The sequence below is a fragment of the Oncorhynchus gorbuscha genome, linkage group LG04 (assembly GCF_021184085.1).
Source record: "Oncorhynchus gorbuscha isolate QuinsamMale2020 ecotype Even-year linkage group LG04, OgorEven_v1.0, whole genome shotgun sequence".
NCBI lineage: Eukaryota > Metazoa > Chordata > Actinopteri > Salmoniformes > Salmonidae > Oncorhynchus > Oncorhynchus gorbuscha.
Window position 1 is genome coordinate 17,683,202 of NC_060176.1, and position 14,954 is coordinate 17,698,155.

The following is a 14,954-nucleotide window of genomic DNA, read 5'->3' on the forward strand; positions in this document are numbered from 1 at the left end:
GACTGGTACTGTTTATTCATTGTACAGCCTTACCTATGGATTGTGCACCCATGAAACGGGGTATCAGCCTACTCATTGACACCCACATAACACAATTTCATTATCAGAATCATATGTGTAAAGGAATAATTGTTATTTTTTTAAATGTATTATTTATAAATGTTTACAAAAATGTTGACGTTAGTGCTGTAGTTGGAGGCCACATTTGTGAAAATCACTACAATAAATCAAATCGAATCAAATCAAATGTTATTTGTCACATACACATGGTTAGCAGATGTTAATGCGAGTGTAGCGAAATGCTTGTGCTTCTAGTTCCAACAATGCAGTAATAACCAACAAGTAATCTTGCTAAAAATTCCAAAACTACTACTTTATAGACACACGTGTAAGGGGATAAAGAATATGTACATAAAGATATATGAATGTACCTCAATAAATGTACCTTAGCTGCCAGCCTGGCCTGATATTGCGACACTATCTAGCTACCTACTTCTCTCCTTACTGAATGACGTGTTGTTGTGTTGCCAGCTTTGCAGCACACATTTTCCCCATTGGGCAGTAGACTGTATCACGGTGACATCTAGATGGTTGCTACCAATATTTGAAGTTTTTTTTTATCGTGTAGGCTGCTATCCTACTCGAAATATAATCCCGTGTGATGGAACAAATTCACCACGTTAGCGACATGTGATACAACTGGCCGGTGAAGCAACTACTGCCCAGCTGGGGGAGCACCTCAATACAAACCCGTTGTACTGGTCATTCCTACGGTCTTGTCGTTACGTTAGCTGACATCCAGATGGTGACCAATACTATAGGTTATTTCCCACTCGTCCATTGAATTAAACATCACTCTCTTTTACAAGTTTTAATTAGTGCCAATTCCATGCTGCTGTTTTGCCAGCTAATCAGCATAAACTATGCTCATCAGGACGACTGACTGAACCGAAGCCTTTCGTCTCCACTCAACTCTCAACTGCGCGACATACGTGATCAATTTGGGCACTAGGCGTGTCCATGTTAATGATTTATATATATACACTAGATGACTTTAAGGGGGCGCTACATTTAACTCTCTGTACCTCCATCTTGGCACTTCCCCACCGGTGTAAAACAAATCTTTTGGAAGCGACATAAATACATGGATTAATGTCTACATTCGTTTTTGCCACGTTTATTATATAACAGACAACTTAATGCAAAGTTTAAATTATATTATGTGAGCTAAACGTAAAAAAACGAATATATATATATTTTTAAATACTTAAAGTATATTTTTTAGAGATTAATAATGTTATTGTCCCCACTACAACAAAACAAAACTTAAATACATGTAATGTTGTCTTTGAAACATGTAATTGAGGAGTGCCAATATGGCCGAGTGGTGGCTTCCAATCCTCTCATTGGCCAATATAAAACATCAGCAATCCAAGATTTATAAACATCTTTAATCGGAATAGCCTCTCCCTCTTCCAAAAGAGAACTGATTCGGCTCATACTGCGCATTCTTAACTTGGAAGGAGGAAGGAAGGACCAGTTACAATCTCGAGCATCCCTTTCCAGCCCCATGAAGCCCACCGACATGGCTAAAGAAGGAACGGAGATGACAGAGGAAACTGAGCACATGATAGAGAAGAATGGAGCAAAAGAAACAGAAACTGTAGTATCTGCAGGAGATGCCAAAGAAATGCGAGCCGTAATACTGTCCGGTTTCGGGGGTCTCAACAAACTCCGGGTAACCAAGAAGGCGATGCCTGAGCCACAGGAGGGAGAAGTGAAAATTCGCGTCAAAGCATGGTAAACGTTGCATATTAATTAATTAATTGATTAATTGTTACATTGATGCCTGCCGAATGATCTTAAAATATCAATGATGCGAAGTTATCACATTCATAAGGGTATTGCAACATGTTGCAGATTCTGATTCAGTATGGGCGAGCCATGAATAAACCTTGAATTGAAGTAGGTTAAACTCGACCTGAGTAGTTTGTAAAAGTGACACGATAAAAGGACTCATTGCATTCATGAAGCCACATGTCCTCTGATGTTTCACTGCCTGTATGTAGTAGATGATGAATAAGGACTGTCTGTGGAGAAGGCATGCAAATGAAAAGCAAAAATACCTGCAATGTTGGAATTAATACAAATTTGGCTTTATAAAAGTATTTGCTTGGCATGTTTTTGACTGATCATCTTAATGAGCTTTTATTGGGGGAATACTGTAAATACCACAAGCCAGTTGAAATGGATTTTCTCACTACAACTGGCTCATGCAAAGTCCTACACTTGTGGTATTTGTGCTCTATTCTCTTATGATTTCCTACTTGGCATTTAGTAAGTCGATTTTGATGAGGGATTGGATAATTGTCTTTAGTCCAACAATATTGTTTTATTGATAATATTGAAATACACAAACTATACCTTCAACAAGTGAGAAGCAATTTTTCCATAAAAGGGAGAGCCTGTTACAGATATGCTCTATCACAGACTGGCTATTTATTGTTCAGTACATGTGAATCACCATGGCCTTGGAACTGTAGCCCCTTTTAATAGTCTGGAATTCAAGCATGGGTTTGTAGATATCAAACAGCTTGTGTTGTGCTTATGACTGCTCAGGCATTTATTTATTAACATATTTTAAGTCTAAGTAACATTTATCAAATAGTGAAAATGTCCATCATGCAATATTGTGTCTTCTCCAATATCATAAATTAAAAATAAATAACTTTGCTTGATTGTGAGGTTAATATCAATGAGACATTTACCGTTGCAGTGGCTTGAACTTCCTGGATCTTATGGTGCGTCAAGGTAATATTGACAGTCCTCCGAAAACTCCACTTGTCCCTGGATTTGAGTGTTCTGGAATAGTGGAGGCGATGGGACAAAACACAAAGGGATTTGAGGTCAGTGAATCTAGATCACAGTATGTCACAGATAGTATGTTGTGGATTAGTAGCACAACTAAACTCAGCAAAAAAAGAAATGTCTCTTTTTCAGGACCCTGTCTTTCAAAGATATTTTGTAAAAATCCAAATAACTTCACATATCTTCATTATAAAGGGTTTAAACACTGTTTCCCAGACATTCCCATAAATAATTCATGAACATACACCAATGGAACGGCTGTTAAGACAATAACAGCTTACAAAACGGTAGGCAATTAAGGTCACAGTTATGAAAACTTAGGACACTAAAGAGGCCTTTCTACTGACTCTGATAAACACCAAAAGAAAGGGTCACTGCAATAATTGCTATGTCCGTACTGTGAGATGCCTAAGACAGTGCTACAGGGAGACAGGATGGAAAGCTGATCGTCCTCGCAGTGGCAGACCACGTGCAACAACACCTGCACAGGATCGGTACATCCGAACATCACACCTGCGGGACAGGTACAGGGTGGCAACAACAACTGCCCGAGTTACACCAGGAATGCACAATTCCTCCATCAGTGCTCAGACTGTCCGTAATAGGCTGAGAGAGGCTGGACTGAGGGCTTGTAGGCCTGTTGTAAGGCAGGTCATCACCAGACATCACCGGCAACAACGTCGCCTATGGCACAAACCCACCATCGCTGGACCAGACAGGACTGGCAAAAAATGCTCTTCACTGACGAGTTGTGGTTTTGTCTCACCAGGGCTGATGGTCGGATTCATGTTTATAGTCGAAGGAATGAGCGTTACACCGAGGCCTGTACTCTGGAGTGGGCTCGATTTGGAGGTGGAGGGTCCGTCATGGTCTGGGGCGGTGTGTCACAGCATCATTGGACTGAGCTTGTTGTTATTGTAGACAATCTCAACGCTGTGCGTTACAGGGAAGACATCCTCCTCCCTCATGTGGTACCCTTCCTGCAGGCTCATCCTGACATGACCCTCCAGCATGACAATGCCACCAGCCATACTGCTCGTTCTGTGCGTGATTTCCTGCAAGACAGGAATGTCAGTGTACTGCCATGGCCAGCGAAGAGCCCTGATCTCAATCCCATTGAGCATGTCTGGGACCTGTTGGATCGGAGGGTGAGGGCTAGGGCCATTCCCCCAAGAAATGTCTGGGAACTTGCAGGTGCCTTGGTGGAAGAGTGGGGTAACATCTCACAGCAAGAACTGGCACATCTGGTGCAGTCCATGAGGAGGAGATGCACTGCAGTAATTAATGCAGCTGGTGGCCACACCAGATACTGACTGTTACTTTTGATTTTGACCCCCCCTTTGTTCAGGGACACATTATTCAATTTCTGTTAGTCACATGTCTGTGGAATTTGTTCAGTTTATGTCTCAGTTGTTGAATCTTGTTATGTTCATACAAATATTTACACATGTTAAGTTTGCTGAAAATAAACGCAGTTGACAATGAGAGGACGTTTCTTTTTTTTGCTGAGTTTATATTGATCTCACTTTGCATTTTTACCCCCAACAATATTGATTTGTGTTACAGTTTGAAATGGTTAATGTTGATATTTTGAAATTCATTGGTCGGAGTAGCATGTGAGGTTTGGTGCATTTCTAAAACAAACCTGTAACCATGTCACCTCCAAAAAGTGCATTTATCATATTATATAGCTTACCCTTTCCTCTCGCCAGATAGGAGACCGGGTTATGGCTTTTGTAAATTACAACGCCTGGGCAGAGGTGGTTTGCACACCGCTGGATTACGTCTATAACATGCCTGATGATATGACATTTCCTGAGGCAGCGGCCTTCTCCATGAACTTCGTGGCTGCCTACATGATGCTGTTTGAGGTTGCCAATCTCCGAGAGGGGATGTCAGTATTGGTCCATTCAGCAGGAGGGGGTGTGGTAAGTCAACTCCCGAAAGGAGGTGGAAAGAGAAACACAGCATCTGAAAATGATATCAGTGATGTTACTATAGATACCGCCAAGGTGTGTATCTCTGGTGGCTCTTGAGGGTAATAGCCTGTGGCTATTATCAGACAGCTCAGATGCTGTTTTACATAATACTGTATTCATGATTGAAGATGATGGTGAGATGAGGCTGAGAAAATTACATCTAGGAAAGATGTGACTGTGGTTGAAGATAGAGAGTGTCTGGGCTGTGCTGTTTACAGTATATAATGCACACAGACTCTTCAGACTTGTAAAACAATTTAATATCTTTAAAAAAAATATCAGGCTCATGTAGCACATTTCCCTTTAGCGAAAGCACGGTTAATGATTCCCAGCTTTAATAATTAAACATAACTAGATATGTAACTATACTCTAGAGATGCTCCTACAGACTGTAATTCATGAACAACAGTAGAGCGACTGCTCAGATTTCAGACTGATGCACACAATAGGGTATACCTCTGTTGTTTAATTCACACGTAGTACCATACTGTAGTGGAGATGGACAAGAAAACATTTACTGTCTTTACCTAGTGTGTTGAATGATTAGAACAGGATGAGCATAATTATTATAATTATTTTTCATATCAAATATGGATTATGGTTGGTAAAGCTGTGATGCATAACCTGTGGAAATGTCATTGTCTGGATTGGCCTTGTGTAATTGTGTCTTGGAGAGTCTGACTGGGATCGTGTGGTGTTTTTCAGGGTCAAGCTGTGGCTCAGCTGTGCTCCACTATACCCAGTGTCACTGTGTTTGGAACGGCCTCATCTTTCAAACATGAAGCCATCAAGGACTCTGTGACCCACCTCTTTGACAGAAACATTGATTATGTACAAGAAGTTAAAAAGTAAGGTTTGTTTTTTGTTCTACAATAAAAAATGATTTGGGATAAAATCTTTCTTCTAAACATAGAGCTGCAGAGGTAATTGTTCTGCACAATTTTTATGAATAAGACTAATTTGTTAGCAAATGTGTAATTTCATTGGATCTTACAGGTTTATTAAAATATGTTTAGATATAATTTCACATAATTACTAAGAATATATTTTGGTTTATAATGTGCAATTTGATATGTACATATGAATTGACAATGATAATGTGATAACGTAGAACACAGAGCATGTAGAGATCAGGGAGATGCAGATGTTAGTTGATGCCATATTTGGACATGCGTGGCTGCGGTCCCCATGGCAACACACAGCTCGTCTCCGAGAGCAACGGCAGTGTGTGAGGCAGAGTGCTCAAAGGCTCTCTGAAGGCAACCTGCAACAGGCTGTCTGCTGGGGACGTGGAACAGCTGGGCCAATCAGGAAAGCTCCCTGATGCCTCATAAATACTATGCCCATTCAGATCACACTGCATGTCGTTGTCTTGTCTGTTCCAAACATATTACTCACCATATGTCTGCTGCAGAGGGACAAGTGAGAGCCATGAGAAAACGAGTTTTGATTAGACATGGAAATAAAAGTGCTGAAAACAAATTGGCTCCCTATTTAAAAAAGAAGATGGAGAACAATCTCTGGAGGAAACAAACTGGAGTTTTGGTGCAGGTACAGACAACTAGCACAAAAATAATATTGCGATATTGTCAGAACGACATGATATATTGTCAAAAATAATATCCGGATATGTAACTATATGGATTTTGTCACCCATCACTAATTATCATGTTTGATTAGCAATCAGTGCAATCCATAGGGATGCTGCCTCCTCAATAGGAGACAATCATAAAATAACCTTCTATGCCAAAGCCAACTTCATGTCTACTGTCTAATAGGAATAGTGTTTTGGAGGTGAGTCATGCAGTCAGGAGGCTAAAAGCATGTCCATCTGATAATCACATTCTGAGTTGATTCTGAAGTGCTTTAGAAATGCATACATTCAACCAAGCTTTCCTCTTGAGTTCCTTTCTTAAGGAGCCTAATCCCTGGTTCCCCCTCAGTACTTATTGACAGAGGGAGAATACTGTCTGCCTGCATATCACAATGGTAGTAAATACAGCCATATCAGAGGGAGAATACTGTCTGCCTGCATATCACACTGGTAGTAAATACAGCCATATCAGAGGGAGAATACTGTCTGCCTGCATATCACACTGGTAGTAAATACAGCCATATCAGAGGGAGAGGCAGATTATAAGCCTTTCATCTCTGTGGCCCCACATTCCTTTCAGGATCAAGAGCAAAGCAAAATTAAATTGGTCTTAAGTCGCCCCTTTTACAATATGCAAGGCCATGGGCATCATAAGACCCCCGAGCCGTTTAGCCAAGCAGGCAGGCAGGCCACCAGGCAGAAAGGAAGGCATTAGGACCCCTTGATCAGAACATTGCTCTCATTCTTTCTTTCACATTGGTGTCCTTAAGTGAGTCATGCCATGAAAAATCACACCAATGGTTAACCTGTCCAATGCTTATAGGTCTTTTAATACTGTATCACTTGAAATCAAGTGGAATTTGATTGAACAAAAGGCTGATCGAAATGTCAATGAACTGTATTGTTTAGTATTTGCTAAAAATATATAAATGTAACTATTGAAATCTGAGCTAAACATTGAATGACTAATAGACTGATAGGCTTCTGATGAAGCCTGCAGTTGAGGCTGTCTGTAAATGAGGAACGTGTTGATTCTTGTTAATTGAATTTCCTGTACTTGGTAGGATCTCTCCAGAGGGAGTGGACATCGTCCTGGACTGTCTGTCTGGGGAGAACACTGGTAAAGGCCTCGGTCTGCTGAGGCCTCTGGGAACCTACATCCTCTACGGTTGGTGTCCTATCAGGATGCTACTCATAGATTTGCTACATTGTGCCACCAGTATCGCACATAAGACTCTTGAGATATGATGTGGTGTTAGCCTGTGAATGATGACGTATCTTGAGTGACATTTTTAATTTAGGACATTTCAAACTTACTGACAGGTATTGTATATAGGTTAGGCACCATTGTACTTGCGCTATACATATACAGTGCCTTCAAGAAGTATTTATACCCCTTGACTCATTCCATATATTGTTGTTTTACAGTCTGAATTCAAAATGGATTAAATATATATTTTTTCTCACCCATCTACACACAATACCCCACAATGACAAAGTAAACATTTGTTTTTAGAAATGTTAGCAAATTTATTCAAAATGAAACACAGAAATATCTCATTTACATAAGTATATTCACACTCCTGAGTCAATACATGTAAGAATCACATTTGGCAGCGATTACAACTGTGAGTCTTTCTGGGTAAGTCTGTTAAGAGCTTTGCAAACCTGGATTGTACAATAGGTACCCATTATTCTTTAAAACAATTGGTTGTTGATCATTACAAGACAACCATTTTCAAGTCGTCCCATAGACTTTCAAGCAGATTTAAGTCAAAACAGTAACTTGGTCATTCAGAAATATACACTGTCTTCTTGGTAAACAACTTCAGTGTAGATTTGGCCTTGTGTTTTAGATTATTGTCCTGCTGAAAGGTGAATTCATCCACCAGTGTCTGGTGGAACCAGGTTTTCCTGTAGGATTTGACTGTGCTTAGCTCCCTTATGTTTCTTTTGTATTCTGAAAAACTCCTCAGTCCTTAACAATTACAAGCATATCCATAACAATTCAGCTTGTCATTACGAAATAAAAAAAATGTAAATGACATTTTACTTTGACATTATGGGGTACTTTATTGTGTTTAGGCCAGTGACAAAAAAAAACGTAATTGAATCTATTTGAAATTCAGGCTGTAACACAACAAAATGTGGAAAAAGTCAACTGGTGTGAATACTTCCTGAAGGCACTGTTTCCTATGACATAGCTTAGACCACAAATATTTGTAAAGTTTCTTGTAAGATATAGGCTCAAGCTCTTCAGACTTTCTCTTCGTCTAAAGACACTTAGAATACAGATGGTCCTTTTATTTCGAGGTAATATCCCTCCATCTACTCAATAGTCAATCTGGACAGAATTTAAGCGACCGCTTAAACCTCATTGAAAACCAGGCGTGCGTTGTGATTCAGTGCGAAATGTAGGTTAATTCAAATAGATTAAAAATGACACCTGAATATATTTGACTGCCCCTGGCTTTTATCCACATATGAATTGTTTAATTACAAGAGTTTTCTTGGGTTTCAGATCATGTAGAATTAGTGTTTCTATCAGTATGACAGTCGTGGAGTTGTAACACTAATGCGGCTTGAATCAATTAATGGTATGACTACTCCTCCCCCACAATAACCCCTCTTCACCTCACGGCTCTGTATGGTTCACCCATCACTTCAGCCCAACAGTTAACATCGCCACCCTGTCTCTCTCTATAAGCTTGTGCCTTTGTTTTTGTGTTTTCAGGCTCATCAAACATGGTTACTGGGGAAACAAAGAGTTTCTTCAGCCTTGCAAAATCTGTGAGTTCGAAATGCTGAGTCTGTCACTGAGTTTACAGAATGGAACAGTCTGTTTAATATTTATCGAACATTCATTACTTACTATGAAACACAAATGAGTTATTGGGGTAAGTGATGTGTGTGTCTCTGGTTTGACTCCCCAGTGGTGGCAGGTTGAGAAGGTGAACCCTATTAAACTCTATGAAGAGAACAAGGTCATTGCTGGATTCTCGCTGCTCAACCTCCTGTTCAAGCAGGGCAGGTGTGGGCAGGTGAAAATGGTGGTGGAGAAACTCTTCTCCCTCTACAACCAGAAGAAGATCAAACCTGTGGTGGACTCCCTGTGGGCACTGGAGGAGGTAAGGGGACAGCTGGTGGGCAGGGACATTTCCCTGAACACATCTGGCATGATGTCTTTGACTGGCAGGTCTACAATCTGGGAATGATCCACACGGTCACTAAGGAAACACAGATGGGTAGGGACGTTTTAGAGAAGTTGTTATGGAAACATCTTGGATGGAGAGTCATCTGTTGATTGTCACTGTTGTTAGTGGACGTTGGTTTGGCCTGCAGATGGCAGGTGGGCCGTTAAGACCGGTTGCGGGTTTTTGATGGCTGCAGTTATGCGATGTTCACATTCAAGCCCACATGAATTCCATACATCAATCTCTCCATCTCTGCCAGTGCATCTCTCTGGGTGTCTGTTTTCCTCTTTCTGTTTCTACACTGTCACCAACTCTGTTTGTAAAGAAACACAAATGTAACATTTGGGTGTTTCACACATTCTGCTATTTCTGTGGACTTGATAGTGGAACTGCTAGTGGTTAGCAGGCAGCTCAGCACGGAGGGTCATAGAGTCATTTATTGACACAACACTCCTGCTGCTATGAGGTAGATGATTGGTGGCTTAATTATTCACAAGATCCCCTGCTTATAGAACAGTGAAAGGCTTTTCCTCTCCATTCATATTACTGGTGTTTACCTCCACTCAGCTATATTTCTTTATAGAGATATACAGTATACATACACATGTACAGTATACATACATATATACACATGTACAGTATACAGTGGGGCAAAAAAGTATTTAGTCAGCCACCAATTGTGCAAGTTCTCATCTTAAAAAGATGAGAGAGGCCTGTAATTTTCATCAAAGGTACACTTCAACAATTATTTATTTGTATTTTTTTTTTTTTTTTACCTTTATTTAACCAGGCAAGTCAGTTAAGAACACATTCTTATTTTCAATGACGGCCTGGAAACAGTGAGTTAACTGCCTGTTCAGGGGCAGAACGACAGATTTGTACCTTGTCAGCTCAGGGGTTTGAACTCGCAACTTTCTGGTTACTAGTCCAACGCTCTTTTTTTTAATTTTTTTTATTTCACCTTTATTTAACCAGGTAGGCTAGTTGAGAACAAGTTCTCATTTGCAACTGCGACCTGGCCAAGATAAAGCATAGCAGTGTGAACAGACAACACAGAGTTACACATGGAATAAACAATTAACAAGTCAATAACACAGTAGGAAAAAAAAAGGAAAAAAAATGGGCAGTCTATATACAATGTGTGCAAAAGGCATGAGGAGGTAGGCGAATAATACAATTTTGCAGATTAACACTGGAGTGATAAGTGATCAGATGGTCATGTACAGGTAGAGATATTGGTGTGCAAAAGAGCAGAAAAATAAATAAATAAAAACAGTATAAAAACAGTATGGGAATGAGGTAGGTGAAAATGGGTGGGCTATTTTCCTATAGACTATGTACAGCTGCAGCGATCGGTTAGCTGCTCGGATAGCTGATGTTTGAAGTTGGTGAGGGAGATAAAAGTCTCCAACTTCAGCGATTTTTGCAATTCGTTCCAGTCACAGGCAGCAGAGTACTGGAACGAAAGGCGGCCAAATGATGTGTTGGCTTTAGGGATGATCAGTGAGATACACCTGCTGGAGCGCGTGCTATGGGTGTTGCCATCGTGACCAGTGAACTGAGATAAGGCGGAGCTTTACCTAGCATGGACTTGTAGATGACCTGGAGCCAGTGGGTCTGGCGACGAATATGTAGTGAGGGCCAGCCGACTAGAGCATACAAGTCGCAGTGGTGGGTGGTATAAGGTGCTTTAGTGACAAAACGGATGGCACTGTGATAGACTGCATCCAGTTTGCTGAGTAGAGTGTTGGAAGCCATTTTGTAGATGACATCGCCGAAGTCGAGGATCGGTAGGATAGTCAGTTTTACTAGGGTAAGCTTGGCAGCGTGAGTGAAGGAGGCTTTGTTGCGGAATAGAAAGCCGACTCTTGATTTTGATTTTGACAGACAAAATGAGAAAAAAAATCCAGAAAATCACATTGTAGGATTTTTCATGAATTTATTTGCACATTATGGTGGAAAATAAGTATTTGGTCAATAACAAAAGTTTATCTCAATACTTTGTTATATACCCTTTGTTGGCAATGACAGAGGTCAGAAGTTTTCTGTAAGTCTTCACAAGGTTTTCACACACTGTTGCTGGTTTTTTGGCCCATTCCTCCATGCAGATCTCCTCAAGAGCAGTGATGTTTTAGGGCTGTTGCTGGGCAACACGGACTTTCAACTCCCTCCAAAGATTTTCTATAGGGTTGAGATCTGGAGACTGGCTAGGCCACTCCAGGACCTTGTAATGCTTCTTACGAAGCCACTCCTTCGTTGCCTGGGCGGTGTGTTTGGGATCATTGTCATGCTGAAAGACCCAGTCACGTTTCATCTTCAATGCCCTTGCTGATGGAAGGAGGTTTTCACTCAAATTCTCAGATACATGGCCCCATTCATTCTTTCCTTTACACGGATCAGTCGTCCTGGTCCCTTTGCAGAAAAACAGCCCCAAAGCATGATGTTTCCACCCCCATGCTTCACAGTAGGTATGGTGTTCTTTGGATGCAACTCAGCATTCTTTGTCCTCCAAACACGACGAGTTGAGTTTTTACCAAAAAGTTATATTTTGGTTTCATCTGACCATATGACATTCTCCCAATCTTCTTCTGGATCATCCAAATGCTCTCTAGCAAACTTCAGACGGGCCTGGACATGTACTGGCTTAAGCAGGGGGACACGTCTGGTACTGCAGGATTTGAGTCCCTGGCAGCGTAGTGTTTTACTGATGGTAGGCTTTGTTACTTTGGTCCCGGCTCTCTGCAGGTCATTCACTAGGTCCACCGGTGTGGTTCTGGGATTTTTGCTCACCGTTCTTGTGATAATTTTGACCCCACGGGGTGAGATCTTGCGTGGAGCCCCAGATCGAGGGAGATTATCAGTGGTCTTGTATGTCTTCCATTTCCAAATAATTGCTCACACAGTTGATTTCTTCAAACCAAGCTGCCTACCTATTGCAGATTCAGTCTTCCCAGCCTGGTGCAGGTCTATAATTTTGTTTCTGGTGTCCTTTGACAGCTCTTTGGTCTTGGCCATGGTGGAGTTTGGAGTGTGACTGTTTGAGGTTGTGGACAGGTGTCTTTTATACTGATAACAAGTTCAAACAGGTGCCATTAATACAGGTAATGAGTGGAGGACAGAGGAGCCTCTTAAAGAAGAAGTTACAGGTCTGTGAGAGCCAGAAATCTTGCTTCTTTGTATGTGACCAAATACTTATTTTCCACCATAATTTGCAAATAAATTCATTAAAAATCCTACAATGTGATTTTCTGGATTTTTTTCTCCTAATTTTGTCTGTCATAGTTTAAGTGTACCTATGATGAAAATTACAGGCCTCTCTCATCTTTTTAAGTGGGAGAACTTGCACAATTGGTGGCTGACTAAATACTTTTTTGCCCCACTGTACATACATATATACAGTATACATAGTGATATACAGTATACATACAGATATTCACCTAAATCTGTCTCAAGGGGGAAAATGAATAGACACATTTCATTATTTCTGTTCTGCCTATCCAATGTCTAAGACACTACTGTACGTTTCAAATCAAATCCAAGTTTATTTGTCACGTGCGCCGAATACAACAGGAGTAGGTAGACCTTACAGTGAAATGCTTACTTACAGGCTCTAACCAATAGTGCAAAAAAAGGTGAACAATAGGTAAGTAAAGAAATAAAAACAACAGTAAAAAGACAGTGAAAAATAACGGTAGCGAGGCTACATACAGACACCGGTTAGTCAGGCTGATTGAGGTATTATGTAGATATGGTTAAAGTGACTATGCATATATGATGAACAGAGAGTAGCAGTAGCGTAAAAGAGGGTTTGGGGGGGAGGGGGTGAAAATAGTCCGGGTAGCCATTTGATTACCTGTTCAGGAGTCTTATGGCTTGGGGGTAAAAACTGTTGAGAAGCCTTTTTGTCCTAGACTTGGCACGCCAGTACCGCTTGCCATGCGGTAGTAGAGAGAACAGTCTATGACTGGGGTGGCTGGGGGATCCAGTTGCAGAGGGAGGTGTTAAGTCCCATTTATCCATTCAAGGAAATGTGAATAGTTTCTCTGGTAAGGCTGACATGTTGTTATTTGAGTAGAACCAGTCAAGGAGATACAGTGTGTTATGCGATTTGATTGAATTACATTGTGTTGATCAGGTGGCCAGTTGAAATGACAGAGCCGACCTCTGATTCAGAGGGGTTGGGTTAAGTGGAAGTAAAGTTTTGGTTGTGTGCAGTAGACAATAAAAATAAATGCCATCCTTTCTTTGCTTCATTTTGTAGCTGAAATTGCTGCCTGCAAACATGTTCTTGCGTCATTCCGGTTTTGAAGTTGCAAAATAATTGGCCTTTCCAGCAGAGAGGGCAGTGCGAGGAAAGCCTGTTAAACAGTAGGTGACTATATGTTTGATTCTATCCATTTTTTCTTGTTAGAAAAACCCTCCACTAATTTGAACGTTGACCCTGTGCCCACCAGATGACTTACAGTGTTGTCTCTCAGAAGGATGGCATAGATACTTATTCACTCCCTCTTTGATCTTGGCTTCTACTCAATGTGCCCAACATTCTTTAAGAAGTGCATTTTGCCTGTAATCAGAGAATGTTCATGAAGACCTTTAAAAAAACTATAGAAACTCAGAAAATTAAGTTTATTAGAAATGTAGTGAGTGTTCAGCAGTCCTGGTTTGGTACATGATTCTATACAGTACACTCTTAGAAAAAAAGGGTTCCAAAATGGTTCTTCAGCTGTACCCATAGGAGAACCCATTTTGTTTCCAGGTACAACTCTTTTGGGTTCCATGTAGAACCCTCATTGGAAAGGGTTCTACCTGGAACCAAAAGGGTTCTACCTGGAACAATAGTGTTCTTCAAAGGGTTATCCTATGGAGACAGCCGAAGAACCCTTATTGATTTTAGATAGCATTTTTTTTCTACGAGTGTACTGTTAACAAGAGGACATTTAATAAATGGGCTCCCTTGTGTTCAGAAAACAGCCTTTGCTTGACTTGCTTGAAGACAGCAAGCAATGAATAGAGGACAAGATTTATTTTATACCGAACAAAAATATTTTGATTTATTTTATTTCATCTTTATTTAACCAGGTAGGCCAGTTGAGAACAAGTTTCTTCAACCTGGCCAAGAAAAAGCAAGGCAGTGCGACAAAAACAACAACTCAGAGTTACACATAAACAAACGTAGTCAATAACACAAAATAAAAAACGCAACATGCAACAATTTCAACCATTTTACTGAGTTACAGTTCATAAAAGGAAATCAGTCAATTGAAATACATACATTAGGCCCTAATCTATAGATTTCACATGACTGGGCAGGGGCACAGC

General features: G+C 40.6%; 1 protein-coding gene across 1 annotated transcript in view; it reads left to right on the top strand.

The window, feature by feature from the left end:
• Nucleotides 1-1,409: 1,409 nt before the first annotated feature.
• The window catches only part of vat1l (vesicle amine transport 1-like), a 37,896-nt gene continuing 24,351 nt past the window's right edge, over nucleotides 1,410-14,954 (top strand). The window contains exons 1-7 of the mRNA XM_046346038.1: nucleotides 1,410-1,800; nucleotides 2,777-2,906; nucleotides 4,581-4,796; nucleotides 5,553-5,695; nucleotides 7,506-7,609; nucleotides 9,176-9,231; nucleotides 9,375-9,569. Coding sequence (XP_046201994.1) covers nucleotides 1,571-1,800; nucleotides 2,777-2,906; nucleotides 4,581-4,796; nucleotides 5,553-5,695; nucleotides 7,506-7,609; nucleotides 9,176-9,231; nucleotides 9,375-9,569 — 1,074 coding nt within the window. The 5' untranslated portion in view covers nucleotides 1,410-1,570. The remainder of the gene's footprint in view (nucleotides 1,801-2,776; nucleotides 2,907-4,580; nucleotides 4,797-5,552; nucleotides 5,696-7,505; nucleotides 7,610-9,175; nucleotides 9,232-9,374; nucleotides 9,570-14,954) is intronic.